Source organism: Neodiprion lecontei, chromosome 5, assembly GCF_021901455.1.
Source record: "Neodiprion lecontei isolate iyNeoLeco1 chromosome 5, iyNeoLeco1.1, whole genome shotgun sequence".
In the NCBI taxonomy this organism is placed as follows: domain Eukaryota; kingdom Metazoa; phylum Arthropoda; class Insecta; order Hymenoptera; family Diprionidae; genus Neodiprion; species Neodiprion lecontei.
Window position 1 is genome coordinate 9,435,851 of NC_060264.1, and position 21,192 is coordinate 9,457,042.

Below are 21,192 nucleotides of genomic sequence, written 5' to 3' on the forward strand. Positions count from 1 at the left end.
GATATTTGTTTATAGGTGCGCTGCGGTTGTTACTACACGACACAAAATCCTCGCCCGACACGACGGCGAGGAAGAAATCAGAGTTACTTATGGATCTGTACCAGTGATGGAGTGTCAAGTCACGTTACGGTATTTGGACAATCAACTACAGCAACAACTACAGCTCTAAAACAAATTATTGCGTTCGATTTGGTTGAAACAAGAGTTGCGGCTGTTGAATTTGTCAAGGGTCTTTACAATGAGCCAGTTACACTTGCCAGCGATCTTGTATGGATGGGGACAGATTCTCGAAAATTAATCATTTATGCAGCTTCAGAGCCAGAGAAACAGGAAGAGCTAGGGAGTTATCCAGTCTCTGGATCTGTAGTACAAATAAAATATCATTGCGACAATGTTTTTGTGGCGCTAGGTACCGGATCATTGTTGATGTTCATAAGACAATTTGATGGAAGCTGGCTTCTCAGAAATCCTTTGGAAATATCGCTGGGAAATGATCCGGTTTCCTGCCTAATGCCAATAAATACATTTGTATATGCCGCCTGTGGTAAAAAAGTTTGGGTACTTAACGGCAATAACGGAGAAGTAACAAAAAGCTTTAGCGCACAGCATGAGCACGTCGGAAATGTTAAACTTATGGCTCATTCCGGAGTTGGACTGTGGGTTTCGCTGAAAAATTCTAGCACAGTTTGTCTCTATCATACGGAGACGTTCAAGCACCTTCAAGACATTAACATCGCCTCAAATGTACTTAGGGTAACAAAGCCTAGTAGTTCAAATAATTCTTGCGGTGATAACTTGAACAATAACCAAACTGTCGTGACTGTGACGGCGCTGATGGCTTGTAAGGGGTTGCTCTGGGTAGGTACAAATGTTGGTATAAGTCTTACCATTCCGCTTCCTCGATTGGAAGGAGTTCCTATAATCAGCGGACGCGTCAACATATCCTATCATGCCCATTTCGGTCCAATCACCTTTTTATTAGCTATACAAAACAACAAAAATACAACTAACTGCATCAAGGAAGAAATCATTGAAGAGGACAATGTTCAACTTAGAAACAAAGATGTTGAGCATAACCATCGGCCAAGAGATAGGGCCAGTTTAGATGCTTCCCTCTCCAGCAACATGGCTAAATTCAAACAACAGCTAACGAGCAGCCCTGTTATGCTGAGGCGTAAAAGAAGCAAGGAAAACGAGTATCGAGGATCAAAAACCCTCCCTCGAGGTTTAGGTTGTGGCGGTTGTTTATTATCCAGTTCTATAACAAGTTCGCAAAGTTCGGGTGAGAACTGCGACGTGTATGGATTGTACGGTGAATTGATGTACGTCAAAGATTATGAAAATGAAAATAGCTCTGGTATCGATCCTATTTATGAGACTCTAAGACAGAGCGATCCGGAACTAGCAGCTATACCAAACAAAGTAAGCACTTTGGACCGGAGGTTAAAAATGAAGATCACTAGACCCAGGTCTCTGGATCTATCTAACTGGTCTGTAGATTCGCATGCGAGTTCTTTGTATACATCGTCGGGATCTGAAGAAAACCTATCACTAAAAGCTGGAAAGTTATCACGAAACAGTAGCAATGCTAGCAGAAATGCTCCATATGAGATAACAATACCTGCTTCCAACAACACAACCCCACCTGTTAAGGATATAACGCCAGTGGTAAAATCAAAAGTAAACGGTAAGAAAAATAAAGGATCACAGCAAATTGATCAGCCTAAAAGAACAGTTTTAACTCTAATGGGTGGACGAGGGTACATTAATTGGAGATTACCAAACATTCAATCTGTTGTAGATAAAAATCCGAAGTCAACTTACACTTTAAAAGATCCTAATAGTAATGATGCTCATATTGTGTTGTGGGAAATGAAGTTATGATACCCATTCATAATAGACCTGCTAGATTTATTCTAGTAGAGGCAGTATCACTCGCCATTGCCACGGATTGGTGGCTGAGATTATTTAAACTTTGAAAGATCAGATTTTATCCACTGCGGTAACGACGTAAATTTCAAATACTCGTAATACAACGCAGTCAATGCAGGAAACGTCTATTATTTATGATGAATTATCCTGAGATTGTAGACGTTCCGTGAAAGTTTTGACATGACATATGCTAAAAAAAAAATAAAAAGAAACGAGCATCAATTAAACTTTGATCTGAATAATAAGGAATAAGATATGTGTCACCATATTTCATAACTTCACTTGCTATTACACTGTGATAGTGAATGGTAAAAAAAAGTGTGTAGTGCATGCTTCGAAAAAGTAATTGCAAAGTTGTTGAATACGATTTTTTTATTGAATCTTTCTTTCAAGTTATGCTCTAAAACATTTACATCCAGCCGCGTAAAAATACGCATATGTTATTTCTGGGGATAACAGCTTTAACACAAATAAAGTAATATGCTTATTACTTATAATCCCAATTGAAATATGTAACGTTGCAGAAATTCAGGCAGGTGCTAAGTCTTTATTTTGTTGAAATTATTTACGTAGCTTTAGAAGTGTAAGGGATCAAGAAAGTTTGTTACGTTTTATAAAACTATACGAAAAAATATGTATGGTATACGACAGCAAAGCCTGTTAATGCACGTGTGTTATCTGAGTGATTATTTTTTAATCATTGTAATGTTTAGCGATAATAGCACAGCACGCTGGTTCAGTTGAGCTCAATGATATGGACTGGTGAAGAGTGACGATAATATAAAGAATAAAGAATTGTAGCCAGAAGAACATGAACACGTATTTATCTGCCAAAGTGAAATTACAATAATTAGAATTTCTCATAATATGAGCAACTAGACAGTTCGCATAGCGATTCAATGTCATATGACTAAAAATCACCCCATTTTGAAATCATAATTCTAATTTACTCATATTGAATCTCTTTATATGTTAATTGAATATTCGCGCTCATTGTATTGTCGTACGACAATTCTTATCGCAAAATGTAACTATAAGTTCAATTGAGCGATCTCTTAGGAACATTGTACAGATTATCATGATCTCTGATAGAGCATTGCCTCTCTTATTCATACAAGATATGGTACTTGCTCTTATTTTTTCACCGCGTTTATGAATTCAGCAAAGTATTCTTGTTTTTTCTTTAATGACGTGAAATATATATAAAGCAATTCAAATCTTGTTTCAACATGAAAATGATGCTCTGATTTCGCAAAGTATATAAATCTAGCCCAATACTGACATTAAGGTCTACCTACTATATGAAGTACGTATATGTTATATGCTATTGGATATTCACGTCAATATTGCTAGGTTCGGAACATTCACTTGTAAATCTTCATACAAATACAGATTATTGAGATGAAGCGCAAGTTTATTTTGCGATCAAACGAGTTGAATATTCTCTAGATAATTGTGACCAAAGTAAGGCATGGGTTTCTGTCGGTGATACATGTAAATACGAACACAAACATTGATAATAGTCGAAAGACATGCTTTGATTCATTAATTTTATAAAGTCGGTGTCATATAAATATAATGTCCTTCTTTCGATGATTCAAATAAAACTTCTGCTTTCACATGCATCTGTATTTGCATAATTCCTCATGTATAAATATGGAGAAGACTGGCAACAAATGGTTTTTTGATATATTAGCTTTAGATGTGTTGTTGACAAACAAATTTGACTGGCTTCTTTGTATTTTATACGTTATATGCATTATTGCTCGATTGCAAGCCATGCCTCATCATTATAGTTTTGCGTCAAATTGTAGCGCGGCGACGTCCATTAACTAATATCCAATGGCATTTATGTTGTAAAATAATCAACCAGATATGCATCCATAAACACATATATCCAGAATAAATATAAGTACCTATTTGAAATTGTACATAGCGTTAAAACTAAATAGTATTGAAAACTAGTTTCTGCCATACAGTATTTCATTGTGTTATTAAACAATTGAAATCACTTACAATCACTATACATCTATGAGAATATAAACATTTTAATCCGCGTTACTAGTCGGAGCATTGTCCCTCTGGATTACGAATCTAACAATATGAAAGATATAGGTATCCTTTATTTGTGGTAAAAAAATCTGTTGTAAATTATCATGAAGTATTAGTTGAATTTGTTAAATTGAGTTAAAGTTTGGTTTGCTTGTTTTTGTTTCTTTTTCCCCATTTCCATTCCACGTCACGGCAGTAAATTTTGTGTAATTCTTCTTTTTTTTTGTTGATTTTTTGAAGTTGGTTTGTGCGCTGTGTGATAACAGCTGCGTTCAATCAAGTGAAATTAATACTCTAAATTGAACACAATGTTCTGATTTCAAACGATACTGAGAAAAAGTTTTTGAAAAAAATGCGTTGGATTTGTAAATGTATATTTGACCAGACATAAAGCATTTTATACTTTCTTAGTATCACCGGTAACATATTATAATATTCTAAAAATGTTAAGGATGTTAATAGATCTGATGATGTTGAAGTATTTGTAATGAAATATTTGTCAACCTTTTATATTTTATAAATGTTAGCTCATCAAATTATTTTCGCACAAAATTCTACCACTGGCACAATTATTGTATTGAGGAAGGCGGGGAGGATGACTCTTATGTGTAAAAGAAACATGCGTAGATAATTCGAAACATACAAAAATAATGTAAACAGACAAGAATAAAATTGTCTAATTTTTTTTGTTGTGATAAAGGTAAAGGTTTAAATTGATGTCAGTTACCCCAGTGATCGAGAATTATGCACTTTTTCATTGCAAGACCGTTAACATATACATACATACATATATATATACACATGTATATACATAGGTATATAACAGCTGGCACAATTACCGTAAGTGACGTGTGTGTGTGTGTGTATAGATACACATGCATACACACACACACGCACACACATACACATATGATCTTGTATTTACATCTGCAAGCCCAATTTTATACACTGTTTAGAGCAAACGTGTTTGTATTTTGTACACAATCTTCTTTAAAATGCATATAAATTTTTTTTGTATTTATACGTACACTAGATTAAGTAATTAGTATCGAAAACGCGCCGATACTTGATCAGGTGTATTTATTATTTAAATAAATATAGCATTGTTTCTTCAAAAATTACCTTAATGCTTTGTTTTATAGATCATTGTAATTAACAGGACATATGTTTTCACAAAATTATTAACAATGTAGGAAACATTTTTGGTAGTGACGAATCTGTATCTAGCACAGATCTGTTTTGTGCCTATCAGTACCTATCGCCGCCCCGCAACGACGGTATTAAACTTTGCTAATAATTAAATAAAATTACCGAACTGTAAGACTCCATTATCTTGCCTATGTGGTTGACTAATGATTAACGATAGTTTCACCTTCATGAAAATCGTAAATGAATTTAACTAATACTGTGATATTTTGGTAGGTTGAAAAGATGTTGATTTATTAGAGAAAATTATATTACGTGAATGTGTCTAAGAAAATGGACAATACGAAACGTATCAAATTGTAGAACTTGGTATGATGTGTAGATTGCCCTAAATGGGGTATACATATTGAAACACATGGTAGTTATTTTAACAAATATAATCTGCATTCGAAGTAAGGTAGATTGAAATAAATAAAATTAGAAGTATTCCTTCAATTGTCTTCTATTTTCGTACATATTCAAAAGTAGTACAGATTACTTCAGAAGTTTTAATTAACAATAAGGCATATTCGCAGCTCATTTATTAACATTAACATATTCATATAGCATTAGCAGGTATAGGAAGTTTAGGAAATGAGCTTATTCAGTTTCATTCTTGATCATAATATCAAACAAAAATGTACACCTTCAAACTTTTAGACGCACCATTGCGTTGGTAGTATGCAGATTGTCCACTGGAGCATCTATTCTGGAAGAAAAAAAACAAACAATCTTTGTTAGTCACATAGTAGGCGGGCTATGTATCTATTGAAACTCATAAAGGTTGTCAGCTGGTAGTGCATGTTTTGATTAATCATAATCTCATTTTATTCGGTCAAGGATATCATCATTTAGTAAATGTATAAAAAGCTATTTTGTAAAATTGTACATATCATGTCCTCTTAAACTATTAAATCAAGGAATTGGGTAAAAAAGAATATAAGAACGTCCTTGCTAATATCGTAAAATTCAAGTTCTAACTTCTTTTTCTAATCGTAAGAGTTACTCTTCACCTTTTCACCTTTTTTTTAAAGTACCCATGCAATTATAATTATGAAAGCTTCAAATTGACTGATCACTGTTAGACAGAAAGTAATGTTACACAGATAGAAATGTTTCAATATGTAAGCATACATATATTCATAGATCTTATAAAACTGCTATTGCTTGTTGTACACAGACCATAATAATGCGCAGAGTTTGAACACTTACCTATCAATCAACCTATCTTTTTTGGCGTATGCGCAAAACCTGGAAAGATAAAGATCAATTTTGTTACTTTTCTGTAATCAAAAACGGCAAGGTGGAGCAAAAAATTTCAAATATTCTTCAGTTGGTAGTGCATGTATAAGTTAATCACGACATCATACGAATCGGTAATGTGTGTCATCATTGGATTTAGATAGAATCATAATTATACTAAGCTATGGTAAACGAAACTGGTTAATAAAATACAAAACTTCAACTTACAGATCATTTTCTGGGTAGAACATGTGGTAATTTACCACATCTTATAACTGGAATCTCAAGAAGACGCATAACTTTTTGCGGAACTTGTCAACATCAAGTTAATCCTTCCAATATCTCAAGATTTAACCTGTGAAATCAAAATGATGAGTAAAACGTCCTGGTTTTACATGAATTTATAGTCTCAAATGATATACATCAGTTGGTAGTGCATGTTGTATTAATCACAGTTTCATTTAATTTCGGTTGTTATGTCATCACAAGTTTTCGTCCGATATATCCATACTTCTTGCTGATTAAATCCATTAACATTTTATGAAAAACGTGGTAAAATTTTACACATTGAGTAAATACGTGAAATTATTGGATTACAGTAATTTTGAAAAGAAATGAAGACATCTAAGACATTCTTTCATTCGCTATGATATCAGAAATGTAAAGTAATAAAATTTAATGATTACCAAAGCTTCGATGCGATCAGATATCCCATGCTTGGTTTTGAAAAACGCAAGATCAGCCTCACCATCGCCATCATCGCCATCACTACGGCCGGTATTCATAGTCAGTGCTTAAGACCGGACTCGAATAAGACGGTCTTATACGAGGCCTTAAGATGGCGTTTGGTTCCATAGACGTCAAACAAGACGGTCTTGAGACGCGGCAAATAAGACGGTCTTCATCAAGTCGGTCTTATTCGAAGCGTGCTTACAAGGTTGCATAGTCCAGTCTTATTTGAAATAAGCATGGTCTTGAGCACGCAACGTTTCATAGTCAATTAACGCAGTCTTATTTACGTATCTTGATCAAGTCGAGTTCGGACTGCACTTAAGCAAATGCTTGTTGCCTAAATATTACTCAATTGTTCTGATGCGTACGAAATTGATAATTACGAATTGTTTGGAAAATATTATATTCGAACAATATAAATTAACAGGAATAGATTGTGAAGGAATGTTTGGGAAAGTGCAGCTGGGACGGGATTATTTACTGTAAAAGGGTAGCAACGGAAACTTGCAATTGAAGTAGAGGTTATGAGAGCATTCGCTTTGAAAAATTTGTGAAGTGAAGTGAATAGTGAAATTCTACTGACATGGCGAATATGCAAGATATGTTTAATTTCTACGATCAGATCGAAGAAATGAATAATATGATTGTTCAATGGTCAACGTTGGGCCGAATGACGAAGACGAGGGTGAAGTACAGCGAGCTCCGAAGAGATACATCAGAGATGGTCAAAACCCGTTCGAGTTTTATTCCGAGCAGGAGTTCAAACGGCGATTCCGATTTTCAAAGGATGGTATTATGTACGGAATACTACCTAGAATTGAAGCTGCCTTAGTCAGTGCCAATAATCGTGGTCTACCAATTCCACCTGTCATGCAATTATTAATATGTCTACGATTTTACGCTACCGCTAGCTTTCAAGTAAGGATCATTGTGATTATAATTCCTGACATTCTACTGAAAATATAAAGTGATTTCATTGCTTCCTGTGATCATGGAATAAATGATTGCTAATACATTTTGTACTGTACAGCTCGTCAACGGAGATCTGATGACTATATCGCAGTCTACAGTATCGAGGATAATACACAGAGTATCGGCTCAAATTGCATCATTGATTCACGCAATTATCAAATTTCCTAGTACGGAAGCTGCTATGATCGCAAACAGAGATCTATTCAGACAACTTGGTGCACGCAGGGAGGGTATCGGTTTACCTGGCGTTGATGGCGCTATCGACTGCACTCACATTCGATTATGTCATACGAAATTTGCAGACCTGCAGGAGGTTTATAGGAATCGTAAGGGATATTTTTCCCTCAATGTACAGGTATGTCGCGTTGGTGATAACCGTTTACAAATACCATAAGTTGCAATTAATTTTATCTAGGATACAAATAAACAATACTATTCTATGAAAATCGGTACTTTTAATTTAAATGATACCACAGGCAGTTGTCGGACCCAATATGGAATTCTTGGATGTGGTTCCGGAATGGCCTGGAAGTAACCATGACAGTCAAATATTCCAAAATTCACGAATTTACATGCGGTATCATGAGAGACAACTTACTGGAACCCTGGTTGGAGATGCCGGCTATCCGTGCTTGCCATTTCTGCTGACTCCACTGGCAAATCCAATTACAGATGCTCAACAAAGGTAAGATAAAGATTATCGCATTACTTTAGATTTCGATAAGAAGTCATAAAATTGACAAAGTATACATGTGTGAATTAACCAAGTCGGTATCTTGATAGGTATAACAACGTACAAAGCAGAACAAGGCAAATTGTTGAAAGAACATTTGGAGTTTGGAAGCGACGTTTTCCTTGCCTATCCCGAGGTTTGGGAACCAAATTGTTGTGCTCTACCACAATTGTTGTAGCTTGTGCCGTACTACACAATTTATCACTAACATTGGATAATGCTCTTCCGGAAGATAATCGCATCGAGGAAGAAGAAGCGGATGAATTGCCACTTCAAGCACCGCATTGGCAGCCTGGAGAGGGTTTTGCAATACGCGAAGCTCTAATCGAACGGTTATTCATTTAATCAAAATATATGTATATCAAGTTAATTTAATTGTAAAGACTAATTGATTTTAGAATGAATATACTCCAAATATTTAATAAAATTGAATTTAATCTGTACAAACAGTTAACATTAGAATACATATTTTACTCATAACTTATCATTGGTTCTCATTTTATTTTTAAACCCCTCACTTACTCATGAAAATACTGATATGTACGTAATTGTACTAAGCGTCAGTCTTATAGTTACGATAATACTTATGAAAATTTGTCTACGTAAAAATATTCAGTACATTATAAATACAGCCAGTAAATAGAACTAAAGTTGCTCTTTTGAACTTTGAAGATCAAAGGTTGTCCCTTTCACGCGCATTTTTTTGCAAGTCTGCACCGGGATTCCTTTTAACATATCAATACAATTTATTTATCAGTAACCGGTATAGAGATTTACATAATGATATAGGTTAAAATATGTGTATATAAAAATTATATACACATAAACATACACTATAAAATTCTTTTTCTTCTTCTTCGTTTTATAGCTATACACCCACTACAAAAAATTGTATGCGATTTGTTCCCGTTTTTTAGTTCCTCTACGTGGCGCTAACGTTGTTGTGTTCATAAACTATAAAAATACTCAAGAGCTGCATGCCTATACGAATATCTTGCACAGGCTGAGAAATAAAATCCGAGCATCTTATTGGGGGATACATCGGAAATATTCCGAACATAACCGAACGTCGAATAAGACCGTCTCAAGCTCAGTCTTCGTCAAGACGGTCTTGAATGAAATAAGCTAGCGCTTGAGACCAAATTCTTGACGAAGACCGTCTTGTTTTCCGACTATGAATACATAGCATCTCAAGACGGTCTTGAACGAATAAGACGATCTTCACCAAGACGGTCTTAAGCACCGCCTTGAGACCTGACTATGAATACGGGCCTACTTGCACTGTTCTAAGCATGGAGCATGGAGACTAGAGGTAAGGAGGCCGAACGCATATGGCGGAATCGTCGAAAAGTGGTTTGTGAAAGCGATAAAAGATTTTGTAGTTCGGGATCTATCCGCAAGCGATACCAGCGCCTGGTTACGAATAGGATGCATCAGTGGGATGCATACGTGAGGATCGACGATTCACAATCACCGCGCTGACGGAGCCCGCAGTGGTAGCGCCGCCAGGCGGTTACAATCCGCGGATCGTTCATCACTTTCACCGACCATTTGGCTAGTATTGCGTTCGGCCTCCGTACCTCTAGTCTCCATGGTTTTAAGGTATACAGCAAATGAAACCATGTGGCCCACTTTGTAACGCGAAGATATGTCTCCTTCCCTATTTCATTCCTGTATGGACAGTCGTGCTCGGTACACAGTAAGTGACGGTCTGTTGGCCGGAGTCCGGAGGAGGATTTCCGGCCTGTGGTAAAATCAGTGGATTGTGCCGGGTCACGTTCCCAAATGCACGATTTCTCGACCAGGTAAATGTTTTTTTCCCATCGATTTGCATTTTAAGGTATGTATGTACTAATAATGAGTTACGTCGTGCGTTGAGTGGTCGCACTTGTGTCAACGATTTCGCAGATGGAAACCTCTCAGTATTCAGATGAATCATTATTCGTTACTGTTTGTGCGTTTCATTTTAGGGTATAATAAATGCAAAAAAATATTACAATTCTTTTCTGCATCTTTCAAATTCATAATAAACAAGTATGTGCTCCAAGGCGTAGACTAACTATTCGTATAGTTAGACAGAGAGCGGCCATTTTAAAAGAGTAAACACAGGGTGGTTGAATATCTATAATAAGTGCTGTGTATATGATATACGCACGCACCTCGATACGCCATTAAAAATATTTGAGAGCAGCAGCTTGGATGTTTACTTTTTGTCTTCATTCTCTCTTTGTACTTTGTGATGATATATCTCAAATAGCCTTCGAACGCCGTACGAAATATAAATTATATTTTCAGTCGATAACAGTTGATACCCATATTTTAAACGCCTTAGGTCGATTAGTAATGGACGCGAACAAGACATAATAGCTATTCACAATTATTCATCGGAGTGACTAATGTTTGCTTGTGATTAATGATTACGTGAGTATTTCGTATAGTGACTACAAGCGGTCTAATAAACCGTCGTAAGTGAATACCTGCTTACAGTGACATTTGTATATCGCCATAAATTGTTGTTAATAATACGATTATCAATGTTTACATAGATGAAAGTGTCTAACAATTAAACGTATTCAACTGAGTCCTTACGAAGAGTGAATTATTGTCTACCCGTGCATTGCGCTACCTGTTCGTTATTCCATTTGCCACTTTTTTTCTTTACATATTAATATCCTTTTGTTTACCTATCGACGAAATACTTTCACACTGTATATTATCATACCTATACCTTTCAACTCATTGTCTTTAGTTTAATCTCGCATCTACGTCTAAAGATTTTTTAATCAAATTAATCTATGATTGCACTCTTTATACATCAACTCTCAAAGGAAGCAAATGTTAATTCGACCTTTGCTTATGTGATGCAGAATAAATTCCATCCTCACGACACAATGGCTCAAACAACCACAATCGAAACTGTGACCATCACCAGGCCACTGAAAGTAAGTTTTCATGTTCTTTTTAACGGCATATAGCCAGATTTGCTTTCTATGTGCCAAATACCTTCGCCTCTATGTCGCGAAATAACTTTCAACAATGAAACTGACACGTTATAAAATTTCATGAACGGGTAGTAACACTTATCTTTGTCACGGAAGCAGCGATACGAGTTATTTCACCTGTTCAGTAGATTAATCAGGCCAAGGATTTTAAAACTTAAGTTGAGCTATATTTTTCTGCTCATTTTGCCTCAAACTTTCCAATTTTCCAGTCAAGTATGATATAAGTGATATGTACATCAATTTTGAATAACTTTTTTTCTCATGATTTGAAATCTAATTTTTTGAAAATAAAGATGAATTTTCCACCATTTGCTTCAAAATTAGTTCATGATTTTTTCAAACCGGTTATCGATGTTTACAAAACAAAAATAAAAAATAATACGAATTTGAATGACTATGAATGTTTATTAAAGATCGTAGAATTTTTTGCGACTACGAATTTTTTTTCTTTATCTCTTGACATCCTCTGCAAAACACTTGAATACATCGATTTATTACGACTATGATCGCTTTGATAGCTACGCAATCATGAAATAAAAGATTTAAAAGTTTTCTGAACATTTTATCGAAAATAACTTGTAAAAACCGAAAGTCAGTGAAATCTTTTTTTTTTTTTCAAACACAAAGTTGCATTCCAAAAATATTACTTGATATTGCAAGAGAGGGTTAAAATTCCTTTCCGCGAAATGGATTTATACTTTCCTTATTAAGTAATCGCTCTACTTATCTGTTCCTAAGATTATGTACCGCTAATGCGTATGTTGATAATTTTCGTTTATTTTTAGCGTATATAGCGCAAATGGTTAAAAGTTCTCATTTATCATATTCAGTCCGCCGTTGTGCAGAGTGCTTTTAATACTGTGTGACCTAAAATTCAGAGAAGTCTAATTGTAATCGTCTTCTTGATCCGACTGTACATTTACAAGCTCTGTAGTTGCGCTAGTTGAGGCCGAAAGAGTGTGAACTGCTGTTTCCGTTCTGGCGCTGATAAAAAATATGCCCTTATCTATTTCCGTAATCTTATCCGACTAGCGAATTTTTACGCACATATTTAATAATTCGCCCGAGCTTTTTCCTCCTGCTAGCCGTATTCTTGAATTGAAATGATAACGTAATCAACTTCCGTGAACTTGATTCCTTTTTTTACGCAAAACACATGTGTTACGCAACACATGCGTCCTTTGTAAAATCCCGTGTATGCGCGTTATAAATTATTCGTGCATGTACCAACAACCTCCATTTCCTTCAATTATTCTAGCGTTTGTTCACGCATCAAAAAACAAAACAAAGGAAGTCGAGATGGTAACATGTCGGGTTTAAATGAAAGAAATTGAAAAAATTAAGGGGGTGCCTGGTCGATATTCACGTTGACACATATATATCCAAATATCGAAGCCGCGTATCTTAAACGCAAAAAAAGGTTCATATTGTAGTTAGTAACATTATCGTAATGATTCCTGCTGAGGAAAACCGTTTTTTCACGATTTTGGAATTGCCTAACATTCAGTAAACCGTGATAAAACGAAACACACTCATATTTAAAAATCTTAGTTCTTTAAAAATCATTGTAAAATTGAGAAAATAGTGATTTTTTCACCGATGTTTCGTTACGATAAAGTTACAACTTCGTAAAAAGAGTTTAAAAACCCCGTTGTATACACAACTCTGAACAAAACACTCCAATATATTTTCGTTTGATGCAGAAATAAAGGAATGGGCACGAATTCTACGAAATCGCAATAATAAATTCACAGAAGTCAAGCCATTTCTATATTTCTGCGGCAAATGAAAATGTGTTGGAGTGTTTTTTTTTTTGTTAAGAATCGTGTACAGAACGGGGCTTTCAAGCCCTTTTCGCATTTGAGATACGTGGATTTCAATATTTAAAAATACATGTACAACGTCGAAATCGCCTAGGTTCATCCCCTTTTTCATCGCGACGAATTCCAATTACGCAGAACTTCCAAACTTCCGGTAAGAAATATTCTAATGGATAATGCATCATCAAAAAATGTCCACAAGCCATAAAACCACGCGTGTGTATCGATTTGTGGATTGGTTTGTTTTACAATCCGGCTCTTGACCGATCGATGTTAAGCACAATACAAAACCTCAGAGAAAAAAGTCACGTATCATGTGGCACTCGCATACCTCGTCTACCTAAAACAACCCTTCGCGCATACCCGCGTCGCGATGGCGACTGGGGTCGAAGTTGCGTAGGTATAGTCGGGATTGAATAGAGCGAAGAAGAAAGATTTGACGGTGAAGACGCGGATGAGGATGGGGGTCCGGATAAGGGCGAGGGCGAGGGTGAGCAAGTGGAAGCATCCCTCGCTCGCGCATTGCGCCGCGACCTTTACCGGACCCCTTTCCTCCCGTCGAACGACCTGGGCCAGTAAAGATGGCTGTCCATTACTCTCAGGATTCTTCAAATGCGAATGGTTTTTAGAACGCGATAAACGGTTTCCGGTTTTTCGATTAAGAATATCTCGCGACCATGCTCGGTGGACGGAGGAATTTGCCGATCGATGATTGAGGCCGTACAGGGAAAAAGTTGACGAACAATCGCGCTGGTCGCCGGTGGTGTAAAAATATTTGTAAATGCTCGCGACACACCTTCGATATGGCGCGGTCTACGACGTTCCTTAAATCGTAATTCCTATCTCCTATCTAAACTATATATAAACAGTGCGCAAGGTGCATAAGATGGACTGAATTTCGTTGAAATTACGTCATTGTATAACGTGCGGATATTCTTATTTATTCGAGAGACTCGCTGATATATTTTACGTGGAATATCAATTCATTATGATTATGTACACCGCCGCTGATAATCGTATGGGGCAAAACGAGATTGCTCAGGTATAAAAAGATTATAATAATTCGTTTTTATCGCACCCCCGAAAAACCTCGTTTTAGGGATCGATTTAAAATATAGCGTACCACAAATGCTGTGAATTTTTAGTTTGAATTATCATCCCAACCTATGCGTAATTTTTATTCATTTAAAATACAATTTTCATTATTCTACATGCAAAATACTTTAAGACTGATATTGAAGTTCGTAACGTTATTGTAACGATTTATACTGGGGAAAAAGCGTTATTTCACTATTTTGGGATTGGTTGGAATTCGGTAAATCGTAAAAAAACAAAACAGTCATACTTAGAAATCTTAGTTCCTTCAAAATCGTTGTAAAAATGAGAAAAAAATGATGTTTCCTCCCATGTTTCGTCACGATAACGTTGCTGACTTCAACTTCGAAAAGACTACTTAGCATACACTGTTCTTCAGTTGGTTCAGTTTTAGAAGTTTTTTTTTACTAATTTTCATGACTTACTGATTTTTATTTCCTCTTGTATTGATGGTCAGGGAGCGTATATTCTTGACACAGAACGCCCCCTTTTATTTACACATTTTTAAATGGTTCCCAATTCATTGAACTCTTAATAAGTTCGTACTGAGTATTTTTTTCTAATAAAGTCAGCTGCAGATTCAGTCAAATTTTCGTACACCTGGTATTTTAATTGCAGTGTTAATAGCAAACCAAAGATATATGTTTTATTCGTGTTTTTATTGAATTATTCTGTTAAATCACATCAAATAATATGCTTACATCATTTACATACTTTTATCTAAGATAATTGTCTTCAATAATTGGGTCTCGTCACTTATCTCTGGGAGTGTTAATTAATTTATCTACAATATTCTCTAATAAACCGTGAAAATAAGACAGCAAAGTCTTACTATTCTACAGGATTAAGTTATTTTTAATGTTTTGAATTTATACCAACAGGTGATAGCATTCGTATGTGGGGTGATAGTCATTTTGTTAATGATAATGGGACTGGCATCGACTGACTGGTTGATGGCGCTAGGATGGCGACAAGGTCTCTTTGCACACTGTATTGAAGACGGTGCCCCGACTCCATTGCCATTCCATATGACTACACCAGCGGGATGTTATCAGGCTCGGGATGTCGGTAAGATTCGTTCTTCGATTGATAATATTTTAATTTCATCTATACTATTAAAAAATTAACGAAACTTATCAATAAAAATGTTTTCCGTTCATTTTTCACAGGATACATAAAAGCGGCAGCTGCGCTCTGTGTCGTATGTCTTTTGGCTGATATAGCAGCAACAATTTTAACAGGACTAGGCCTGCGATCTCAAGACCATCGCGATAAGCACAAGTATTATCTTTTTGCGGTGTTCTGTATGGGGCTTGCATGTAAGTGGCAGTCTGAAACGTGTATAAATAAATTTTGTTGGAATTGTATTATGTATACAGTCAATCAATTGCATGTCTTGCCATTCACTAAATTTATTGATTATTTTCTCACTTTCAGTAGCCGCTCTTCTCATAGCTCTCGTCGTTTATCCAGTCTGCTTTGCTGCAGAACTGAATCATGGTAAGCAATTATTTTTCTCCCAAGTATCGCCAGAAGTCTTGTGCCACAAGTCTATGTTATCTTATCTTGCATAAACTCGGTAGCGCAATGCTTTTCGTACCAGGCAGTACTTTCATTGTGAAATGTAATTAGATATAATTTTTAGTAGTGAATATTCAGTTGATTGCATTAGTCTACTGAAAAAATTATTTTATTTAGGAAATACAAGAATGATCGAGTTGTAATTTATTGACGGATGACTCAAGTCTCCGCATTTTTTTAATGGAAATTTTCGAAAATTAATTGGTCCAAAGAAAATTTTTACTTCACTTGCATATCTTGAATAGTAATTAGTTCAACTGGTTTACTGCTCTTGAGGATTAAAAAGAAATAGCCGCACCATGAGTCATCCACATTGATTACAGTCGAGTATTTCTCTCGTCGACTGATTACTCAAGTTCCTATTTCAGTACTCAGAAATTCAAAAAAGCAGGCCCATATTTAAATATATACATATATATAGATGGTGATTCATGACAAGAATGTTATTGTCCTCAAGGAAACCGAACTATGTGGGAGTTTGGCTGGGCGTATGGAGTTGGCTGGGGGGCAGCTATTTTTCTATTTGGTGGAGCAGTACTTCTCTTATGTGATAAAGAGAGCGAAGAAATTTACTACAAGGAGAGAAAAATCGTCCGTGATGATATAGGAGGTGGAGGAGGTTCCATGATTGGAGTAGGGCATCACGGAGTAAGAAGCGGCACACAGCTAGCTTAGTGGCATTGCTCCCTGCCCGACGTTGTCCTCTAGGTGACTGGTTATATTTCTCTTGTGTCCACTTATTGCGCGATGTGTTCACAAAGAAATATAATAATATCGATGTTCACATGGGTTGAATTTCGGATAAAGTAACGGTATGTCTGCTACTGTTTCTGAGAGCGAATGATTTTTTATACGAGCAACGTGTCTTTAGAATATGCATACAAAATATATACATTGTATGTAGATTACGGAATTACGACTGAAATTCTGACTCAAAAATTACGGTGTACACTAAGTCCCAAGGTGAAGAATTTGTTTACAAAGGTAGAGGAGTATCAAATCAATTTTAGTACAGATTATTACATTATTTACTTATACTTATGAAAAAAGGTATCACTTTTCTTCCTGTTCAAAATTTTGGGACCATCCATATATAACGACAAAAGTTCAAACCCGTTTTCTTGAAATTAATGACGATATGTTTTTTCTATTCGACTTTAATACTCGTATAGGTGTCATAGTTGGGTCTGTAGATTTAATTGAATTGCCTGTCTAGCAATGATTGTGAGAAAATGGGAATAATTTGATGAAGTAAAATATTACATCCTAGGTGAGAAAGAAAAAACGATGAAAAAAATTAATTTACCGACCAGTATTGAGTATAATGAGAAGTGAATTTCTTCATATATGTCGATACAGGTATTTGTGTGGTTTCACAGTGAACTCTATTTTGTGGGATAATATTTGGCTGCGTCATTTAATTTAGATGCCAGTGATAGGTTTTAATCCACAGCATGTTCTCATTATGTTGTTATTAAAGAGACAAAATTGGATATTTCTTTCGGCTGCAATTTGTGTGGCTGTTTTCACTAGTTATTTGACAGCAGATTACTTATATAGACGAACGTTACGATTTAGTATTATTAAATTATTTCTACTTGATATTGTTCGTTCCACAACTTTCGTTTTTTCATGTTGGCAATGTATATAGGCATTTCCTTGGAGCGTTCAGTACTTCATCATGAATCATACCTCCTTCAGTATGAATTATGTTAAGGACATTATGGAAGAATAATTTATTGCATTTGAAAATTCTCATCTGAAATTAGTGTTTAATATTTCAAATTATAATTTACAATTAGCTAAGGTAACATAATTTTCATTATTTTTCCCGGTATCTAAAAAAAAAAGTATTAGTATATCTCTAAAGTTATTATACGAAATAAATTTGTGACAGCTATAAAGAAAATTTTAAATAGATTAAGTTAAGTTTTATCTACCAATCAGGGTCGCGTATTATATAAATTAATTTAGGTTGTCAGATATATAATTATTGTACTTGATTTAACTTTTATTCCAAACTTGGTGATACTTTGACGAGAGTACAAAGTTGACTGAGACTCTGAGGTAGGAGCACAATTATACCTAAACATTTTCACAGGTACAATAACCATTTTTTATATCTTCAGGTATATATTAATCAAGTTACGGTATCTCAACATTACAATGTCCCCTCTCCCCGTTGCATCGCGTGTGTTATTTATCACAATCATTGTTATTCGATATTAAGATTTTTCGCGATATGTAATTTACATCGCAATGATAGCAGAAAAAATTTGGCAATTACATTACAATGCAGCTTTCTTCCTCTTGCAAGGATATACTCAAGCTGCTCTTGCTACAATGGTTACATCTTATACATACTGGGTTTACGAAAAAGTAATAGTGCAACATCGTACAGTGCAGCTATAAATTAAGAAATGTTATCCGATTTTTTTTTTCTTCCATTAATCATACTGTTGACTGATTGTGAGTCGAGTGCGAAGTGTTTTGAGTGTGTGAGGTAAAGAGGCAGTTCGGGCAGGCATTACTGATCCATCGTGTTACCAGCGTCACATACGTGTGTACATACATACAATAGAGATTCTATGATTGCTTGTAACGAACTCAATGCAACTAATATATATTGGTCTGAATATAAGACGACCCCCAATTTTATGACTTCATTTCAGTGATTGTTTTTACAAACTGAATTATATGAAAAAATCATTGATTATCACAAGCATATTTATGGATTAATATTGCATTCATCGCATCAATAAAATTTGAGTGTATTGTATAAATATATCGTTTTTATTTACTTTTACTGCAGATTGATGCTATTCGAAGAAATTGAAGTTTGAGTTTTCAAGGTCCGTGATTTTATTGATCAAATTTTGTGACAATTGGTCGATAACGAAGTTTTTTCAGTTGATGAAGCAAAGTTCCGAATAAATCCCGATTATAAGTGGAGTACGGATTTTAAGAGGGATATCGGCTAACAAAAACCTCGACTTGTGTTCAGACCAATGCAGTAATTCTAATAATTATCATTGACATTACAGTTGCACTTACAATAAGCATAATATAGTCAATATTCGAATACATAAATGTATATACTTATATGGAGATATATACACAAAATATATCTGTGCATAAATATATCTCATACATATATACATATATATATATATACTTCTATATACATAGTTTGCCATAAACATAACTTAGAACACTACCACAGCTGTGTAATAATATCGCTGTATTGAAGAAAACAAATGTTCAATTCATTATTTCCGACAATTTTACGGGAGTGCATTTCAATTTTAACAAAGTAGCATGAAAATGCCGTAAAATTCTGTTGATATAATCTGTCCTCATAAATTGAATTGAACAAACACCCGAAAATCTACGTTGACCGTATGTGCAAAAAAAAAAAGTAATTTTCGGTATACGTTGGTTAATTATGTTCTTATACAAAAGATTAATGACAAAATATCAACAAGTAACTAAAATTCGATTGCGTCCAGAATTCATTTATTCTCAACTGTCATTTTCGGGTATCATATATATTTTATGCCGATGGAAGAGTACATACGTGCATGATACTGAGAGCATACAGTGAATAATAACTTCCATATCAAGTCCGTTAAATAGATGATTAGTATGCTTCTTTATTAATTGTAATATACACAGTGTAGTATAGAAATATTCATAATGATAACTATTTCTCGACATCTTCATATCAGAATAGTGATGTATGCATATCATAACAGAAAGCAAGTCAATGACTTAATTGATATTATAATGTTATATGATATAACAATATCTATACATAAAATTTCATGTTTCCTACCAACATAAATTATTAGAAGTAGTTATGTAGAATTAATTGTCACCAATGTTTGTATAACATTTACTTGATGTATACACGTAACAGGACTGTACAAAGAATTATATAGATCTTAAAAAATTATCATAATCTTGTTTCTTAAGCCATGTTAAAAAATTATTTGATCCTACTAAACTTAATAAGTACTTTATTTCGATTCAAGATCTCATTTTTTTTATTCACAATCATGTGCTTATACGTCACATATCATATTAACCATAATTTTAAATCAATTAGATTAAAAAATTTTTGAACACAGGTGATCGTAGCCATTCTGATTTGTATTATTTGATGTAAAACATTTCTAATATTTATTGAAAATTATTGTTTGTAATAATTAGTATGGCTTAAAAAATCTCATATTTAACAAAAGAAAACTTTGAAGACACTCATTTGCAATTCTTTCTTTATATATTAGAAAATACGTTTTGCATCGTTCCACAGTCGATAGAAAGAAATCAGTGCTGTGCATAAATTACCACACTTTGTAGAAAAATGTTAACAATCGACGAAAGATACAACAGAATTCAACAAATTATAGTTTTTCATTCTAACGACTCTGTTCCTGAAACAATTCTTGTTAGGTTGCAAGTTTATCGTAGCTGGGCTGGATTTGTCTCTAACTCCTCGGAAAGCATATTATACGCCTCTTTAATTGGAACATCAAAATTAATTTTGACCGATGATTGAAACACGATTTTTTCTGATGTGCTCACATGTTTCTACTAACAATAAAATTGAAAATTCCTTGCAAAAAAATTTCTACTTTTTTTTTGTGAAGAATTAGAGAATTGTTACGTTAGTTGGTTGTGTGGTAGTGACCCGACATCGGATTGAAATAAGGAGCCTAAAATGATTTAAGGAAAACCCAAATCTTCATTCTGAAAAGTAAGATGCTTAAGTGGCACAAGTCTAAAAGAAATGACCAAATCTATATCTTATCCATAGCCAGAGATCAGTAGTATTTTTTAAGTA

At 34.8% G+C, this 21,192-nt stretch overlaps 4 protein-coding genes and 1 long non-coding RNA gene across 21 annotated transcripts in view; 3 read left to right on the top strand and 2 right to left on the bottom strand.

Annotated features, from left to right (window-relative positions):
- LOC107224081 (rho guanine nucleotide exchange factor 10) overlaps positions 1-5,305 on the top strand; it is a 67,201-nt gene extending 61,896 nt beyond the window's left edge. For all 8 annotated transcript variants that reach the window (XM_046740886.1, XM_046740887.1, XM_046740890.1 and 5 more), the window contains one exon: positions 16-5,305. In XM_046740886.1, the coding sequence (XP_046596842.1) occupies positions 16-1,884 (1,869 nt within the window). In that variant the 3' untranslated portion in view covers positions 1,885-5,305. The remainder of the gene's footprint in view (positions 1-15) is intronic.
- Positions 5,193-14,125, bottom strand: LOC107224075. Of its 6 annotated transcripts, XM_046740900.1 has the most exons (6): positions 13,805-14,125; positions 13,078-13,104; positions 10,429-10,592; positions 10,121-10,134; positions 7,098-7,179; positions 6,773-6,928 (listed from the first exon to the last, which is right to left on the bottom strand). In XM_046740900.1, exons 2-6 carry the CDS (start codon positions 13,088-13,090, stop codon positions 6,869-6,871), a joined length of 333 nt encoding a protein of 110 aa, XP_046596856.1. In that variant the 5' UTR covers positions 13,091-13,104; positions 13,805-14,125; the 3' UTR covers positions 6,773-6,868. The 6 variants fall into 6 exon arrangements, 2 of the variants coding, with proteins under 2 accessions (XP_046596856.1, XP_046596857.1); XM_046740901.1 differs by having other exon boundaries at positions 7,098-7,170; positions 13,078-14,125; XR_006904582.1 differs by lacking the exons at positions 6,773-6,928; positions 10,121-10,134; positions 10,429-10,592; positions 13,078-13,104; positions 13,805-14,125 and adding exons at positions 5,193-5,873; positions 6,382-6,420; positions 6,640-6,766 and having other exon boundaries at positions 7,098-7,176.
- On the top strand, positions 7,198-9,328 carry LOC124294651 (putative nuclease HARBI1). The gene is made up of 4 exons (XM_046740895.1): positions 7,198-8,061; positions 8,174-8,470; positions 8,592-8,800; positions 8,899-9,328. Exons 1-4 carry the CDS (start codon positions 7,795-7,797, stop codon positions 9,191-9,193), a joined length of 1,068 nt encoding a protein of 355 aa, XP_046596851.1. The 5' UTR covers positions 7,198-7,794; the 3' UTR covers positions 9,194-9,328.
- LOC124294654 lies at positions 9,330-9,740 on the bottom strand. The gene is made up of 2 exons (XR_006904585.1): positions 9,681-9,740; positions 9,330-9,573 (listed from the first exon to the last, which is right to left on the bottom strand). It is a non-coding gene; the product is annotated as an uncharacterized LOC124294654 (long non-coding RNA).
- On the top strand, positions 10,522-20,301 carry LOC107224100 (transmembrane protein 47). Of its 5 annotated transcripts, none has more exons than XM_015664029.2 (6): positions 10,522-10,653; positions 11,716-11,790; positions 15,647-15,833; positions 15,935-16,084; positions 16,203-16,265; positions 16,804-20,301. In XM_015664029.2, the coding sequence occupies exons 2-6, from the start codon at positions 11,740-11,742 to the stop codon at positions 17,019-17,021; spliced, it is 669 nt and encodes a 222-aa protein (XP_015519515.1). In that variant the 5' UTR covers positions 10,522-10,653; positions 11,716-11,739; the 3' UTR covers positions 17,022-20,301. The 5 variants fall into 5 exon arrangements, with proteins under 5 accessions (XP_015519515.1, XP_015519514.1, XP_015519512.1 ...); XM_015664028.2 differs by lacking the exon at positions 10,522-10,653 and adding an exon at positions 10,988-11,313; XM_015664026.2 differs by lacking the exon at positions 10,522-10,653 and adding an exon at positions 10,988-11,269.
- The last annotated feature ends 891 nt before the right edge of the window (positions 20,302-21,192 follow it).

Bases quoted from the DNA above. Each gene is read 5' to 3' on its own strand.
- LOC124294651 (XM_046740895.1), top strand. From the start codon at position 7,795: ATGGTCAACGTTGGGCCGAATGACGAAGACGAGGGTGAAGTACAGCGA. The intron at 8,471-8,591 runs GTATGTCGCGTT...ATGATACCACAG, and splicing joins ATTTTTCCCTCAATGTACAG to GCAGTTGTCGGACCCAATAT. The intron at 8,801-8,898 runs GTAAGATAAAGA...GTATCTTGATAG, and splicing joins ATTACAGATGCTCAACAAAG to GTATAACAACGTACAAAGCA.
- LOC107224075 (XM_046740900.1), bottom strand. The intron at 6,929-7,097 runs GTAATCATTAAA...GGATTTAATCAG, and splicing joins CTGATCGCATCGAAGCTTTG to CAAGAAGTATGGATATATCG.
- LOC107224100 (XM_015664030.2), top strand. From the start codon at position 14,659: ATGATTATGTACACCGCCGCTGATAATCGTATGGGGCAAAACGAGATT. The intron at 15,834-15,934 runs GTAAGATTCGTT...CATTTTTCACAG, and splicing joins TTATCAGGCTCGGGATGTCG to GATACATAAAAGCGGCAGCT. The intron at 16,266-16,803 runs GTAAGCAATTAT...ATTGTCCTCAAG, and splicing joins TGCTGCAGAACTGAATCATG to GAAACCGAACTATGTGGGAG.